At 49.4% G+C, this 15,892-nt stretch overlaps 1 protein-coding gene across 2 annotated transcripts; it reads right to left on the bottom strand.

Moving 5' to 3' along the window:
* Positions 1-8,721: 8,721 nt before the first annotated feature.
* On the bottom strand, positions 8,722-15,866 carry LOC147229847 (uncharacterized). 2 transcript variants are annotated; one of them, XM_086155941.1, is made up of 6 exons: positions 15,734-15,866; positions 14,062-14,411; positions 13,897-13,972; positions 12,722-12,800; positions 11,887-12,061; positions 8,722-11,632 (listed from the first exon to the last, which is right to left on the bottom strand). In XM_086155941.1, the coding sequence occupies exons 2-6, from the start codon at positions 14,407-14,409 to the stop codon at positions 11,048-11,050; spliced, it is 1,263 nt and encodes a 420-aa protein (XP_086012067.1). In that variant the 5' UTR covers positions 14,410-14,411; positions 15,734-15,866; the 3' UTR covers positions 8,722-11,047. The 2 variants fall into 2 exon arrangements, with proteins under 2 accessions (XP_086012067.1, XP_086012068.1); XM_086155942.1 differs by lacking the exon at positions 15,734-15,866 and adding an exon at positions 14,902-14,976.
* Between the last annotated feature and the right edge of the window lie 26 nt (positions 15,867-15,892).

Raw genomic sequence — 15,892 nt, 5'->3', positions numbered from 1 at the left:
TTTTTTGATGCGGTTGCTGCTCACTGCCAACGCTAACCTTTAAATGTCACTTATGCAAGAGATACGTTCAGTAATTCTTAGAAAAAGACATTAATGTCTGCGGTAAAAGTAACTCACGGGGATATTACTTTGAAATACGACGTAATAACCGTACGTCATGTCGACAATATAACGCCAGCGTTTTCACTTTGGCCTCGCTAAACAAATCTGAAGTCGGTCCGACGCGTCAAAAGCAAAATTCAGAGACAAATATTGAATGGGTGAAGCCGCCCGTGATATTGATTCAATTACTTTCCTTTTGTTTTTGTTTTTTTTTTAACTTAATCTCTAATTTTTCTTTCCCCTGTTGCAGTAAAAGGAGACGTCGCCCACCGAACCCCCGCAGCGGTGAACCCGTTCCCCTTCCGGGAGAAACATGTGATTGTCAGGTGATCCGCGTTTTTTTTTTTACCCTCCCCCCCTCGCGTTTTACTCTATCTTTGCAGGATATGGGTCAGCCGGGTGCATTTGTAGTAGTAGTGTGAGCACGCAAGCAGCGCTGAGCCCGAGGCGACACGAGTCTGCCAGATCCCCCCACACACACACTCACACACACACACACACACACGTCCCCTCCCCTTCCCTCTGCAATGGTTTTAGTAACAGTTAATACGGCACTCCTCGTGCACGCAGCTTTATGTCGCCGACAGAGTCCGTTGGCCGCTCATTTGTATCCGCCACCGGCGCGCCGCCCGTCGGCCGCATCCGATTACTCCCTGGCTCACGCTCCCGTTCGCCCAGGTAACGGGATTAAAGGTGTGATTTGAAGTCAATTAGGATGGGATTAGAACGGTGGCTTTGCCAGATTTACTTTTGCCAGGAGATCTCGAAAAAGAGATCTACTGGTTAGCGCTCGTGCTTCACCGCTAGAAGGTCCCGGGTTCGATTCCCGGGCCTGGCGGGGCCTTTCTGCGTGGAGTTAGCATGTTCTCCCCATGTCTGCGTAGGTTTCCTCCTCCGGTTTCCCCTACCACTAAAAACATGTACGATAAGTACATAATGGGTACATAATGAGAGTGTGTTTGTGAGCGCAACTTTGGGATGCAAATTAGCCCATGGCTACAATCCGGAGTGGTGTGTTTACATGCATGTCTCATGTGTGTTCATTAGCACGCACTGTCCCAACCAAATAAATAAAATAAAAAGCACATCTCCATCCAGTCTGGATGGAAATCGATGGTCCAGTCAGAAGCAGGATGGTGATTGGTTGAGGGGTCTGATGAATGATGTCATCAAATAGAAGTGATGTCATCATGGTGACCATCGGGTGGTTGCGGGATCACGATCGTGCCTATCATGGAGCTTGAGAAGGTGTAGCGCTAGATCCAGGTTAATGACATGGCTCTGCTGATTTTTGGATTTCTAGGGTCAGAGGTCACGCTGTGGGAACGCCAGGTGTCATTGCGGACGAACGGTACATGTAGGTGTAACACAAAAGAGCCGAACATCCCCGAGGTATCTGAACTTCTCGCCTTCTGGGTCACGAGGATGCAATGACTCCTGCTGGATGCTGTTTTGCAACTCCACCTGTTCTTCTACTTCGAGCCCCTCCGTTCCCGGAGGAGAACGATGAAACCCGCCTAAGTGTTTACAAGACGTCCGATCGGCAATGACGCCACAGGCGGGTTCACCGGGTTCTCCGAGGCTGGGGGTCGGCGTTTGTTTTTTCCCAGAGAGGTCGAATGTCCAGGTACCTGCGGGTTTTCCAAACAATATTACCTTTGAGGTCAAAGCTTGGGTGAAGCCCTTCCCATTGTTCTCCTCGCCGCCGTCGCTCCCAGGGAACCCTTCGACCCCGTCTGATCCGAATAGTTTAAAAACAGGAAGGACCGACAATTATGATGATTATTAAATGAAATAAGCGTTGAAATTGAATTCGATAATTGGATTTTTCTCATTCCAATTTCAAAATTACCCTTTAAAGTATCCTCAGAGGCAAATGCAGAAAAAATAGTAGGCATGATAATAAGAATAATAACAATAGTAATTTGTGATAATAATATCAATAATGATAAATGATAATAATATTAGTAATAGCAGTAATTATAATTATAAATATAATGATAAATATAATTATAATGATAATAACACCAACATGAAATAATGATAATTATAACAATAATAATAATGATAATAATAATACAACAGCAACAAAGATAATAGAAGTAGAAGTGATGACCATTATAATGATAATAAATATAAGATAATTACGATGATATGAGTAATATAATAATAATAATAATAATAATAACATAACAACACTACTGCATTTGCTTATTTCACTTCCATTGGTATGATAAAATGCCCTCATTATCCTGTCCTGTTCTTTTAAGAAAATTCATCAAAAAAAAAACAGATCATTCCAGAGTTTATGATCTTGATGTCATATGGTTTCAGATGTGGAATTTTTTTTTACCTTACCCTGAGGGTTTACATTCATTTTACGCAGTGCATTTGTAAATAAACCTCCTGAGGCGTGCTATGAAATGCAGCGTTTACTTGTGGGGGGGGGGGGGGGGTACTGTTGCCGCGGCGACACAAACAACGCCGTCGTATCACGGCAGGTAATTTGAGTCGTCCATTGTCAGATATGTGAATGCTGAAATGTGAGCGTCTGCCGCCGCCTCGGGCCCTCGGCCGCTCCGGCGCTCAGACGGGAGGGCAGGGGAGGACAGGGGACTCGGAATACAAATACACATTCCAGCCAATATACTGAGTACATCATCATATAGTACATGTAATTAACATATACTATATACCAACATATAGCAAAGTACTTTCTGCATCAAAAAGTAGGGTAAAAACTCGAAAGTACACACTGCAAAGCGAAGTATATGCTGCACAATAAAGTACACCTGCATAGTAAATACTCGTAGTACTCATTGCACAGTAAAAACTACACACGTTGTTGTGAACCTGCATGTACACAAATACTGCACTGTATATATAATTAGAAATAGATACAGCATATTATTACACCGATAAATAATAATACACTGCACAATGTGTTTCACACAGTATTGTAGTATAGATGGTCACAGTACACAGTACAAGTACACGGGAAAGGTATTCAACTTTGGAAATTAAAGCTCGATGAATCAGCGGATTGATAGCATGGACATGTCACTTGTGTTTGTGTGTGTTTGAGTGTGTGTTTCTCTTGATGCAATTATTTCATCTTCTTTTTCTATTTCAATAGCCTATTGCAGATATTATAATAATAATAATAATAATTATAATACATTTTATTTAAGGCACTTCATTCAACAGTCAATAACCCATTTCCGATGCTAATATAGTGCAGCAACCTGAAACTGTATATTCACCTGTACATACTTTTATATTTCTATTTTTTAGGTTTTAAGTTTTATATCAACACTCGTATTCTCTTGTCTTGTACCTTTAGAATAGAAGCAGCTTCCGAAACAAAAAGCAATTTCCCCTTTTGGAGCCATAAAGTGATTCGGATTTGGATTCAGTTTCTGATTTGTATTCTGATTCTGATTCTGGTTCTGGTTCTGGATTTGTGTTCAGATTTGGGTTCTGAATCATATTTGGATTATTTTTCTAATTCTGATTCTGATTTGGATTCAATTCTGATTCAGATACTGGAGTCCGAATCCGACTCAGATTTGGATTTGGATTCGGAATAGGATCCGGTTTCGGATTCGGATTCGGATTCGGATTCGGATTCGGATTCGGATCCAGATCCAGTTCTTATTCTGATTCAGATTCGGATTTGGATGCTGAACTTGATTTAGATTCTGATTTGGATCCAATTCTGATTCTGATTCTGATTCTGATTCATCGCACTGCCGGTCAGATCACAAGGCATTTTCAAGCGAGAACACACACACACACACACACACACACACACACACACACACACACACATACTTTATCAACCTGAATTCACGAGCAGAGTCTACCCACCACCTTGACCCCCCTCTCCTCTCCCCCCACCAACCGACTCTATTATATAACGACACCTCAGCACACAAAGCATCCACGATATTCTTACTTCTGCGCGAACACAATGGTGCCGGCGGCTCACATGGACGCCCACATGCCTCCACCCACCCTGGCACAGATGCCCCCCGAACCCCCCCCTCTCCGACCCGGGCATCATGGGTTCTGCATCGGAGGGGCTGCATGAATCCATCCATTATAACAGTGGAATGCCAGGTATTCGGTCTGAAGTTAATCCAACTCCGAAACGCCAAGGCGCTCCTTCTTTTTTTTTTTTTTTTGGGGGGTGGGGTGGGGACGACTTTTCCTCATTTAAAAATCTTTAATAACCCCCCCTTCAAATATATAAACCCATTTTTTTTGTTCAATCACAAACTGCGTCCTCAAATGAGGACGAGAGGTGAACCAAGCAATTTTTTTTTTTTTTGCAGTGGATTCTGCAGGCTGGCATTGAGTCCAGAATATTTTTTTTTGGGGGGGGTTGGCTGGGTTCGATACACCAAATTTTGGAGCGATAAGAGCAGAGGCTGTGGGTGAGGTCGGCGAAAGATCAACGGGGGAGAGCCGGAAGGAGTCGAGAGGTGACGTCCTCATACGGGGACGCCGGCGATGGAATGGCTATAAATATTACATAACACTGTAATTCATCACCTGGGTGAAGACCCCACCCGCGTTTGATTCATTAAGCGCGTGGCTGTGGCACATTTCATCACAATGACCCACTTCTATGTCATCCCGCGTGACGGGGGGTTGTAAATCATCCTGGAAGAACTCACTTCCTCGCTCTCTATGTCTTTCTCACTCTCAGGGGGATTCATTTTTTTGGGCTCTGCCAGGACCTGGAAGTGTGCATTTTAGTGTAAGTACACGTGTTTTTTTTTTTTTTTTTTTTTTTTTTTCAGAGGCGTCCGTCTTTTCTGCGCTTGTGATTCCTTTTCTTGTCTTTTTATTCAAACGCGGCGCGGTGTTTCCCCACCGCTCACGGGCCGCCATGAATAATTGACAAGTCATGAGCGGTGACATCATCATCGGCCGACCACCTCCCGGAGAAACACATCCAGGCCAGGGGAAGGGAAAAAAAAAAAAAAAGGATGAGGATGTTGCTCGCCTGTAGCTCGACTCTGCCCCAAATATCACACACACACACACACACACACACACACACACAATGTCAGGAGACACACGTGTGTCCTTGAAAACTGTCGTCCTGATGTGTGTTGTGTCTCCCCTGTTGGGGGGGTGGAGGGGGTGACATGGCAGTGATGGGTAACACAGATGGTGGGCGTAGAGTTCTTCACACACACACACACACACACACACACACACAAACATGGGCACATGCACAAGCGTGCACGCACGCACGGCAAGGCCTCTGCAAAGAAGCGAATGCTGATTCCCGATGCAGGACTGACCACTGTGCAATTTTAATGAGCGTCGAGGCTGTTTTTCGGGACTCATCGGGACTAAAAAAAAAAAAAAAAAAAACCCGAGGACTCCAGGCGGGTGAGTAAGATTCTGTGCATGTGTGTGTGTATGTGTGTGTGTGTGTGTGTGTGTGTGTGTGCGTTCCTACCATATCTGTCTTCTCTCCAAGCAAGACTTGGACCAACCCACCCTCTCCTTCCGTTCGTGTGTCTGTGCCAGTTTGTAAGTAGTTGCAAAGTCTGCAGCACAACCTCCCCCTTTTTTTTTTTTAACCCCCCCACCCCCCAAAAAAAGGAGGGGGGTCAGAATAAGCACCACATTGTGTTCCCATCACCCCCGCTGTCCGGCGGGGCAGGAGAGCACGACAGACACTGCAAGCCATCATTAACCTGTTAATGTCGATAAAAAGGGACGGGAGGAACTGCAATTAAAGCCTACACTGGGAGGGATGAGACGCCCAGTAAGTCCATTATGTGGGGACATACACACACACACACACACACACACACACACACACACACACACACACACACACATACACACACATACACGCGGGAATAATCCTCCACACATGCTTGTTTTGGTTCCGGCGAGTGAAAACAACGATGACGTGACGAGACGTTCCACATTCTCGGCAATTTTCCGCCGAGCGGCACGGCAGTTAGCGAGAGGGTCTCTGGTTGGATTCCCACGGAGGGGTGAAGGTTGGGGGGTGGGGTGAGGGGGTGGGGGGAGGGGATCTGTTCGGGGTCTCCATGGGGTTCCACCCGCAGTCGGAAAAAAACCTTCAGGAGGTTCATCCGAGTCCCGAAATCGGCCCGGATGGTCAATGAGAGGGTGAATAGTTGCAAACAGTGAATGAGGGTTGCATGTCTCCGATGGGGCCGACATGAACGCAAGAACAGAAACCGGACGCATGATGAATACAAAATCGATCGAAAAACAACAACAACATGAATAAAAAAAAAAAAAAAAACCTTCACCCCGCGCCTGCTCCCCCCCTCCTCAATCCCTTCCCAAAACTGAAGTGAGGTCAGGCCTTCTTCCTGTGCCCTCCACACATCCTTTTCCTCCTGCCCCTCATTTCCATCCTCCAGGGGAGAAAGGAGGGAGGAAAAGGAGGGAGGGAGGTGGAGGGCAAGGGCTTCTCTGCTAAAAACTGCATGGATACAAGGGGGGGCCGAGGGGAGTGAGGCAGGAGGAGGAAGAGGAAGAGGAGGAGGAGGAGGAGGAGGAGGAGGGGGTAACGTAACACAGTCAGTGTGTCAGAGATGAGCCGTCACAAAATCAGCCAGTCAGTGTGTCAATGAGTGTGTGTGTGGGGGACGCGGAGCGGTGCGCACGTGCGTCCGTGTTTGTGACCGCGCACGTGCACGGGTGTGCGTGCAGCATGGCTGATTTCATCCTGTCTGGGTGAGGCCACACCCACGCCGGCTGTGCCAGCCTGGTGCCACGCAGGGACGCGGCGACGGGCGCGGATTAGACGAATCCAACCGCGTTCATCGATCGCAGGTCGGCGATGGACGGGCCGGCGTGCCAAAACTGAGATTATCTGCTTATGAGAGGGGAGAACTACAAATACGGTTGATTTAAAACTACAATTACCAGCAGCAATAAGACAGCTATGGCTGTTCATAAAAAAAAAAAAGATAGTATTTTAATTGATGTGACATGAGTGGCCTACTGGTTGAGACACGCTCAGAAAAAAAAAGAAGAAAAACTACAAACTGGGGTGATTTAAAACTACAATTACCGGCACTACCATGTAACATCTGCGTAGTTCAAATAAAAAATGATAGTGATTTAATTGATGTGACATGAATGGCTAACTGGTTAACACGTGTGAAGGAAAAAAAAGAAGAAAAACTACAAACTGGGTTGATTTAAAATTACAATTACCAGCACTACTACATAACCTATGACTATTTCTAATAAAAAGAATAATTGTAATTTAATTGACAAACTGGGTTGGTTTACAATTACCAGCGCTGCTTGTAATTGTAGCAGCACTATGACAGCGATGGCGAATTCTAATAAAAAATTATTATGAATTAATTGATGCGAATTTAAGGACTAACTGAATAACACACGTTCAGAAAAAAATGAATGACAAACTGGGTTGATTAAAAACTACAATCACCAGCACTACTACGTAACCTATGACTCTTTCTAATAAAAAGCAAAAGTAATTTTATTGATGTGATGTTAAAGGCCGACTCAAGATCACACATTCAGAAAAAAATGGAAAAACTACAAACGGTTGGGTTACAAACTACAACTAATAGCAATACTATAATAGCGATGGCTATGTTTAATAAAAATTATAGTGATTTCATTGACATGACATCGATGACCGACTGAAAAAAGTGAAAAACTACACACAGGGTTGATTAAAAAAACTACAACTACCAGCTGTACTACGACGACACACTATTTCAATTAAAAATAATAGCTATTTAATTGACGTGACTGTAATGACTAAGTGAATAACACACATTCAGAAGAAATGAAAAACGACAAAATGAGTCAATTGAAAACTACAACATCCAGCACACACGCGATAATTTTTGATTTAGAAAAAATGTGATGTTGCATAAATGTTAGCATCATGCTAACATGAGGGAAGATGGAGGCGTGGCGAGAGTTTGAGGGCGCGGCGGGGAATCAAATCAGTTACACATCCAAATAATTCGACCCCTGGATTTCTGCTCTAAACTAACTTACAATTGTGAACAATTCACAAGTTTTCTATGTTGTTTTGACTACTTCCTATAACTATGATGTCATCATCTACGAGGATCCTGGGATTTGTAGTTTTCTTTCAATTTCCCACCAATTCAGGCAATTTCTTTTGTTTTTGTTCCTCCCTAGCTGCTGTCTGATATGCCAACGGGGGACTCAGTTGACCTGTCATGATCTGATACCGGGAATTAAACAAACCCCACCCCGCCTAGAAGCCCCCACCACACACACATCACGAAACAACACACACACACACACCCTGCCTCCACCCAACACAACCACTCTGAACGTGCAGTTAGAAGTGTTTGTTGTGGCAGCTGGTTGGAGGATCATCCAGCCCCGTCAGATTACTGAGGCTGGCGTTCCCTCAACCCTCACCAAACCCCCCCATCCTACACTCACACACTCCAAAATGTACATCCTGTAAATCGGCACCCCGTCGAGTCCCACATCTGTTTTGCAAAAGCCTCCCACAACCCCCCCAAAAAAACAAAAAATGTGTGTGTGTGTGTGTGTGTCGGAATGACGACGAGGAGCCGTTGGGTCTTTTTTCGAATGAAAAAACCGTGTTGTTTTATTAAAAGATTTTTTTTTTCTTGCATTTTGTGTCATTATTTGAAAACCAGAGGAGTAAATATGTAAAGAGGAAACCAGACAGTTGGATTTAGAAAGAGAAAAAGCGAAAGAACGGAGAGATACTAAGAAGGTCTGGGGTGGAGGAGGAGGGTGGTGAAGTGAAGAAGGAGGGCAGACCAATTTGAGAGGGAGCGGGGGGAGGGGAGACTACAGGCTTTTACAATGGAAGAAGGAAGAAGAAGAAGAAGAGGAGGAGGAGGAGGAGGAGGAGGAGGAGGGCAGCTAACATAAACATTATTCTTTTCCAGAGCGGCCGTAGAAAACAATCATGGAGGTAAAAATTAAAACGATGAAAAATAAGTGCAATTATTTATTATTTTTAAAACCACAATTGTATAAATAAAAAAAAAAAACAAAAACAAAACAGGAGTGTTGGGTGGAAGAGTCGGTGTCTGGCACGTGGTGGCGTCACCTCAGGAGACGTTCAAGTGACGGGGCGATCCGTGTTTTCATTTTACTCTCCCACCGGAGTGGGTGGAGGATGCGGTACCCACTCACCCACTCACCCACTCGCCCACCGGAAGCACTCCTCCGAGGTTCTTGTCTCCCGCAACCTCGGATATCCACGGTAGGGCGGGTGAACGCCACCGCTCCTCACAGGTAGGAAGCATTGCGAGTGGGTGGGTGGGATTTTCCCTCTTTTGTCTCCAAACGGACCGGAGGAGCGATAGTAGCAGCAGAAGAAGACCAAGAAGAAGAAGAAGAGGGCGGTGCAAAGATGTGACTACCTCCCTTCCGTTTATTATTTCTGCCCCCCAGTCTCCTGTATTTTCAAGTTTTTTGCTTTTTTTTTTTTTTTTTTTACCCCCCACCTTTCCCCACTGAGCGCCGGCTGTAAGTGCGGCTCACTGGTTGTGGAAACCGAGAGAAGACGATTTAGAGAAAATTCAAAAAGGAAAAAAAAAAGAAAGAAAAAAAAGGCTGCGGGTTGGAGCGGCTGCTGTGTTTAAGAAATGCCACGGGCTGTTTTTCTCGAGCGCTACGGGACACAGTTGTCATTTGCGGTCATTATGATGTGATAATCCCTCTCTTAAAAGCTGCTTTGTGATGATGCGAAATGCGAAAGTCGCGCGGAACGCAAACCGCGGGGCGTTTTTAATTTTTCGGTTCGGAAACGGTCGCCCCGTCGGAATTGCGCGGCGGCGACGGAGCATCGGCCGATACCCCGATCCCCGATCGGTGGCGGACGTGCCCGACCCCCCCGCCCCGCCCGGGAAGCAGGCAGAACAATCAAGGTGAAGGTGTGAATGCGTTGGAAACATCCTATTTGGTAGAGAAAGGCACGGTCGTCCCCGCAGTCCCCGTCCTGAGACGTCACTCCCCTTCCCGTCTCTCGTCTGTCGGGATGGAGTTTGAAAAGCCGGCGTTTCGACGGGCTCTCCGACGTTGCCGCGTGTGCTCAACACCGCCGGCGGCACTCAGCTGCTCAATAAATAAATACAAACAATAAATAAGACGCAGTGTCAGATCGACGGGCGGATAAATTAAACCCCGCCCGAGTCGCCCGTTCGTCCGAGCACTGCTCCGGTTCGCTTGTTTCTGAACGCTCCGGCGGCGCCGGTGCAGCTCGGGGATTACATTCATGAGTTGATGACATCGGATTTTATCGTTGTTTTTGTCCCACGGGCTCCGGCTACTCTTGAACGCGTCGCGGGACGGGGGACCGAGCTCCGCGTCTGCGGAGACCTCCTCCCGGCTGCGTGGCAAAGTTTCTCCTGATCTTAAACAATAAGGTCTTTATTACTTCCCCTCGTCAAAGTCGTGGGTGCATTTCGGGTGTCGGAACTCTCGGCCTCGGCCGGGTCTCACGGTTTTGCGTTTCAGAGGGGAGTTGATCTCCTCCTCCCCGTGTTCCTGTTTCTGTGCTCGCAGAGCAGTGCTTCGGTCACTCCGTCCCCTCCGGTGTGGACAGGAGGTCTCCCGTCCTCCCGTCCTCCCCTATTCTCAGTCTCGGGCTTTAAGAGTTTCGCACCTGTCCGTCTCCGTCGTCTCGTTGTCACAGAGACGTGATTCTCGCTGACATTATTGGTATAAACACGTGGCGTTCCGGGCTCTGGTAGAAAAAGTTCACGCGCGATCCGTCGTCTGTCCTCTAAGCTCCTACCGATCCTCTCCTCCCTTCTTGTCTTCAATGCTTTTTAGTTAATCCGGCGTCGTCCCTTCTTTCTTCTCTCAGCAGCTTTGGGCCTGGCAGTGGAACAAAGCGGGGCTGCTGGGTCTCTGCTGCTCCGGAGCGTCAGGTCTCCACAGGGGTGCGGCCCACCCTGGGCAAAGGCTTAACTGTGACGTGAGGGCACGGGCTCCGGCCCCGACGGGCCTCTTCCCTCTCGCCTTCACTCTGTTGTCCGGCGACGGGCCGGCTTTGGCACCGGACGGGCTTCCTCTGGTCCTGGCGGGGGGTGGTGGAAGAGACGGAGCTGTCCTGGGTAGCCGGGCTGCGCCGCCTGTCGTGCTCCTGGACGGCGCCGGCGGGCCGCTCCTCGCCGTTCGCCGCGGCGGCCGCCGCGCCCTCGTGCGAGGGGCAGGATTTGCCGGGAGACGAGATGGGGGCGACGTGAACCCAGGTGAGGCTCGGCTCGGAACTCTGCCCCGCTTTGTAGCCCGGCGGCGTGGGGGCGCCCTCGCCGTCCTTTCCGTGCACGTTGTTGTTGTTTACCCGCCTGTCATCGGCAACGTCCGGCACGTTTCCTTTCACGTCGACCGCCGGACGCCCGCCGCCTTCGTGTTTGGCCCTTTTCTCCTCCCCGCCGACACGGGGGCTCCTGTGGAGCCCGGGGGAGGAAGCCGGGGAGTCGGTGCCCGTCCAGCTGAGGCGGCGTTTCTGGAAAGACAAGCGCGGAGATTAATTCGCCTGAGAACAAAAGATGGCGGCGGCAGGAAGAGACGTGCGACGGCGGCGGCGCCGCCTGGACGACGCGCTACAAAGCAACAGCGCGACGTGATGTTGCTACGGCGACGATCGACGAATGGGATGAAACGCCTACGAAGTTATCTTGAGTGTAGAAACGCAGCTCTTTCTCCTGCGTCGGGAAACTCGTGTGAAATCCCCTCCGACGTTTGAACGTGAGGGCTCACCTTGACGGGCATGTGCAGCTGGTCCCGGTGCTTGTGCGGCGGCGTGGGGCTCGCCACGGACCGCTGGGGGGACGCGGACGCGCGGGAGGCCGAGGAGACGGCCAGGGTCGGGATCTGGGGGAACCAGAGCTTCAGCATCACCTCCACCTGCAGCAGCGTGTTGAGATACTTCTCCCTACGGGACACACATGGAGGAGGAGGAGGGGTGTTCACTCAGAGCGCCCTGAAGCGCTTAAAAGCGTTTAAAAGAAACATCTGGACAGTTACGACGGGGCAGACACGTGTGGATTAACCGCTCTTCTCGGGTTTCTCTGCGCAGGCGGCAGGAAGCCGCCTGCTTGGTAAAAGACGGAACAGGAAGTGAGAACGTCGCACTCGCTTCGTCTTCCTGTGATAAGCCCGGACCAGGGGTTTCATGCTTTCATTTTTGCAAGAAGTGGTTTAAAATACTAGCTTTTTTTTTTTCTTTCTGGCTATTCATTTATATTTTATCAGCTTAACAGCTGAAATCTAAAAAGAAGCCACATCATTAATATGTTTATTTACTCATTATGAAAAAGACTAAATAAGTGAAATAAAAACCCGAATCATTCACGTCGACTCACGGCACTAAATCCTATTTCGAGTTATGAAAACAACCCTCGACACTGAACACAGGAGACGACTGAGGAGCCGACGATGGGGTTCTGGATCTTTGTGTGTAAATTCTGTTTGTGTTCTGATGCTAATGAGGCTCTGGACCGGGCCGGAGCAGAGGGGCTTCGGTTCACCCAAGTGTACGGCGAAAAGGGGGGGCTGGCCGAAGCCGATAAAGAAGGGGCGGGACGGTTCTTACCCGCTGTTGGGCCTCTGTAAAACCCCAACGATCCTCTGGATTCGGTCCATGGCCACGCTCTGCTGGAAGCTGCTCAACCCTGTCCATGGAAAGCACAAACCGTGCGGTCTGAGTTTACTCTCGGGTGCCGCCGCGGCTCTCCGACTGCCGGGTCAACCGGAATCCACCCGGCTCGTAAACACGCCCGTGTCGGACCTTTCCGTTTACGCCCACGCGGAGGCGACTAACCACGATGATGCCGGTCAGAGTTACGGTTAAAATCTTTACAATTAAAGGAACATCACAACACATTTCCTGATAGTAACCCAAGACTGCCGCCTCCGACTATTTCTGGTAGATACGGTGGTGTGCATGCCGGGCCTGTAGGTGGCGGTGTAGCTTTGCAACTCTACGCCCACGGCCTTCTGCGGCGCCGTAGAGACAGGAGGCGGATGTATTCTCGAGCCCGACGCGGCCTCAGAAGTGGCTAGAGGTCGTGAGATGCAGAGATACCAGAGGACCTCTGAAATTGGTCCATCGACCTCAATCGCCGCAGACTTCCTCTACCGAGACGGCGATGAGAATAATTCACGTCGCGGCTCTCGGAGACCCTTCAAATAGAAGCAAATCAAACAAGCCTGACCCGGAGGGTTAAACAGCTCACTTCATGGATTGTGGTGTTTTGAAACAATCTTTGCACAATTTGTCAGCTGCTTCCCTCTCAGCTGAAGTTCACTTTTTGGGCACTATGAACACTTCCATTGACTCCCCACACTTCCTGTGACCAGGTTTCTATAGACGCCCGCTGCCGCCGCATGGTTCTGCCCCCTGCCTCCTTTCCAGTGTGTTCACAAGTACTGAGTTGAGGCCCGGTCGAGCTTGCGTTTCTTCCCTCTTTTGCACAAATTAGTTTTGTTTACGAGTTTGCCGTGTTTTTCTATCTGACACCCGATCGAAAACCTCGCAACCCACACTGCGCGTCGATCTTCTCCTTCGCACAATGTGATCCGAGCCTCGCGGGAGTAATAAGCAGCTGAAATGGGTCGCTCCGGCCGCATCTGGTAAAAGCGTTTAACGGCGCTCTGCTCTCTGGTGACTCAGCCGCGGGACTCGCTTTGCACGTGCTGCACTTTGGACTCCGTCAATAAGCAACATCGGAGCGGCCCGGCGTGTCCGTGGGCGGAGAGGATGCTTACCTCTGTCGAATCGGCCTCTCTTCAGTCCATTCAGCAGCTCCAGCAGAGGCCTGACGAAACCCTGGAGCTCAGCACACTGACGGAGGAAGGGGAGGCGATAAATCACGAGACTTCATTTGGTTCCTGAATCAGTGTCTCCGCTATAACCTTGATTTTCCATCTTACCTTCTGAGCGAACAGCAGGTCTCCCTGGGATTTCTGACTCTGGGCCGTACCGTCGCCCGCGTCGATGTTCGCCGGCTTGTCGCGACCCGCCCTTTCCGACTCCTCGTCCTCCTCTTTGTCTGTGAAGCCGTCGCAGGCCCACTGGGACCCGGGGCTCTCCGACACCCTGTCGTCCCCGCTGGCCGCCGCGGCCTCGTCGGCCCTGCCGATGATGACGGAGGAAGAGCCGTCCGTGAGGAAGACGTCGGCGTCGTCCTCCGCCTGCTCCGAGTCGCTGAACAGGAGGCTGTCGCTGGAGCTGAGCGAGTCGAAGGAGGGCTGGGAGGAGGTGCTGCCCTGGGACTGCATTGCTGTTAAGGGAAGAAGGGCAAGGGGGGGTCACATGAGGACAGAAATACTCCACGACAAAACGCCCTATTAAAAGTTGTCAAATGCCACGTGCGGATACGAAACTATTGAAAATATTGTTATTTTCTGCCCTCCCGCATGAAAATATTAACCCCAATTACTCAAAATGGTGGGTACCAGAGTGCCCTAGTTAAACATGGTGCAGAGTGAAACTGGGGTGGGGGGTGGGGGTGGGGGGGCAGGAGGCTCACAATAGTAGTGCAATGTCTGGCTCCCATTGAAGAGATGGGAGACTGAAGAGGAGTGGAAAATGTGAGGGGGGATGGGAGCTTGTAGAGTAGTGAAATCAGAATAGGCTGCCCCCCCAACACACACACACACACACCGCCTCCAGTGCTCTCTCTAGCCCCTCCTCTCTGTCGCTTAGCTCTCTCTCTCCACCCTCTCGGATCACACACACACACACAGACACACACACATACTCACACACACCTCTTTCCTCTCCGGCTGCGTCTCTGTATGCCTCCCATCGCCCTCTGCTCTCCCCTCCAGCTCATCCTGTTGGGTTTCTCCTCCTCCTCCCCATCATCTTCCTCCCTCTTCCTCCTTTCATTCTGTGTCTCCTGCCATGCACCTTTACTCTCCCTCTCTCTCTCTGCTCTCCTCCAGACGCGCTCCGCTCGAACATCGGCTCGAATCGACGACCGCCAAAGAGCACATTCGTTACGGACTACACACAGATTCTACCCCCCCCCCCATCCCTCCCCCTCCTCCTCGGATTACGAGAATAAATATCTCAACCTGTTTAGAACATTTAAACAATCCCAGCGAGACAAAACAAGACAATGCCCCCTTTCCGCTCCTCCACCACCACCAGTTTTCCGGTTGTTTCACCCCCGGAGATGAACCGAGAGTCGGCCGGGAGGAGGTGGGCGTGATGGGGGGATGGAGCCCCCCCCCTCCTCCGGTCCATCTCAGGTAGGACCACCGGTCAGGACGTCTGAGATACAGCGTGGAAAACCCGCTATGACAGCAGCACGTCGTTCAGACACCGTCATCATCATTTTATTTCTATATATTTTTTAAATTAGCCAACGAACTTCTAAATCGAGCGCACGAATTGGGGGCGAGCATCGCACGCGCTCATCTCGAAATTGCTAGTATAAAAGCGCTTGCTAGCTAGCGCCGCCTATTGTATTATTTAACCGAACGGTCGGCTATATTTATGTATGTATTCTGAAATAAACCGTAACTGGAGAAGGCGGTCAACTTCGTGGGGGTGTTAAAGCGTTTGAAAAGAGAAACAGAAACGGGAAATACTCACCCCCGGTTGTTCTCGGCGTAGCGAACAGACACAAAACGAGCCGGAAAGAAAAAGCCGCCGAGAAAACGTCCAACTTAGATGCGGCCGGAACGACACACACTCCCGTACTGAAGCAGCATCGGTGCCTCGACTCTCTCTCTCACACACACTCACTCACAC

The sequence above is a fragment of the Fistularia commersonii genome, chromosome 11 (assembly GCF_037954325.1).
Source record: "Fistularia commersonii isolate RoL2024-O1a breed Wild chromosome 11, RoL_Fcom_v1.0, whole genome shotgun sequence".
In the NCBI taxonomy this organism is placed as follows: Eukaryota; Metazoa; Chordata; class Actinopteri; order Syngnathiformes; family Fistulariidae; genus Fistularia; species Fistularia commersonii.
This window is presented reverse-complemented; position numbering and strand designations above follow the sequence as displayed.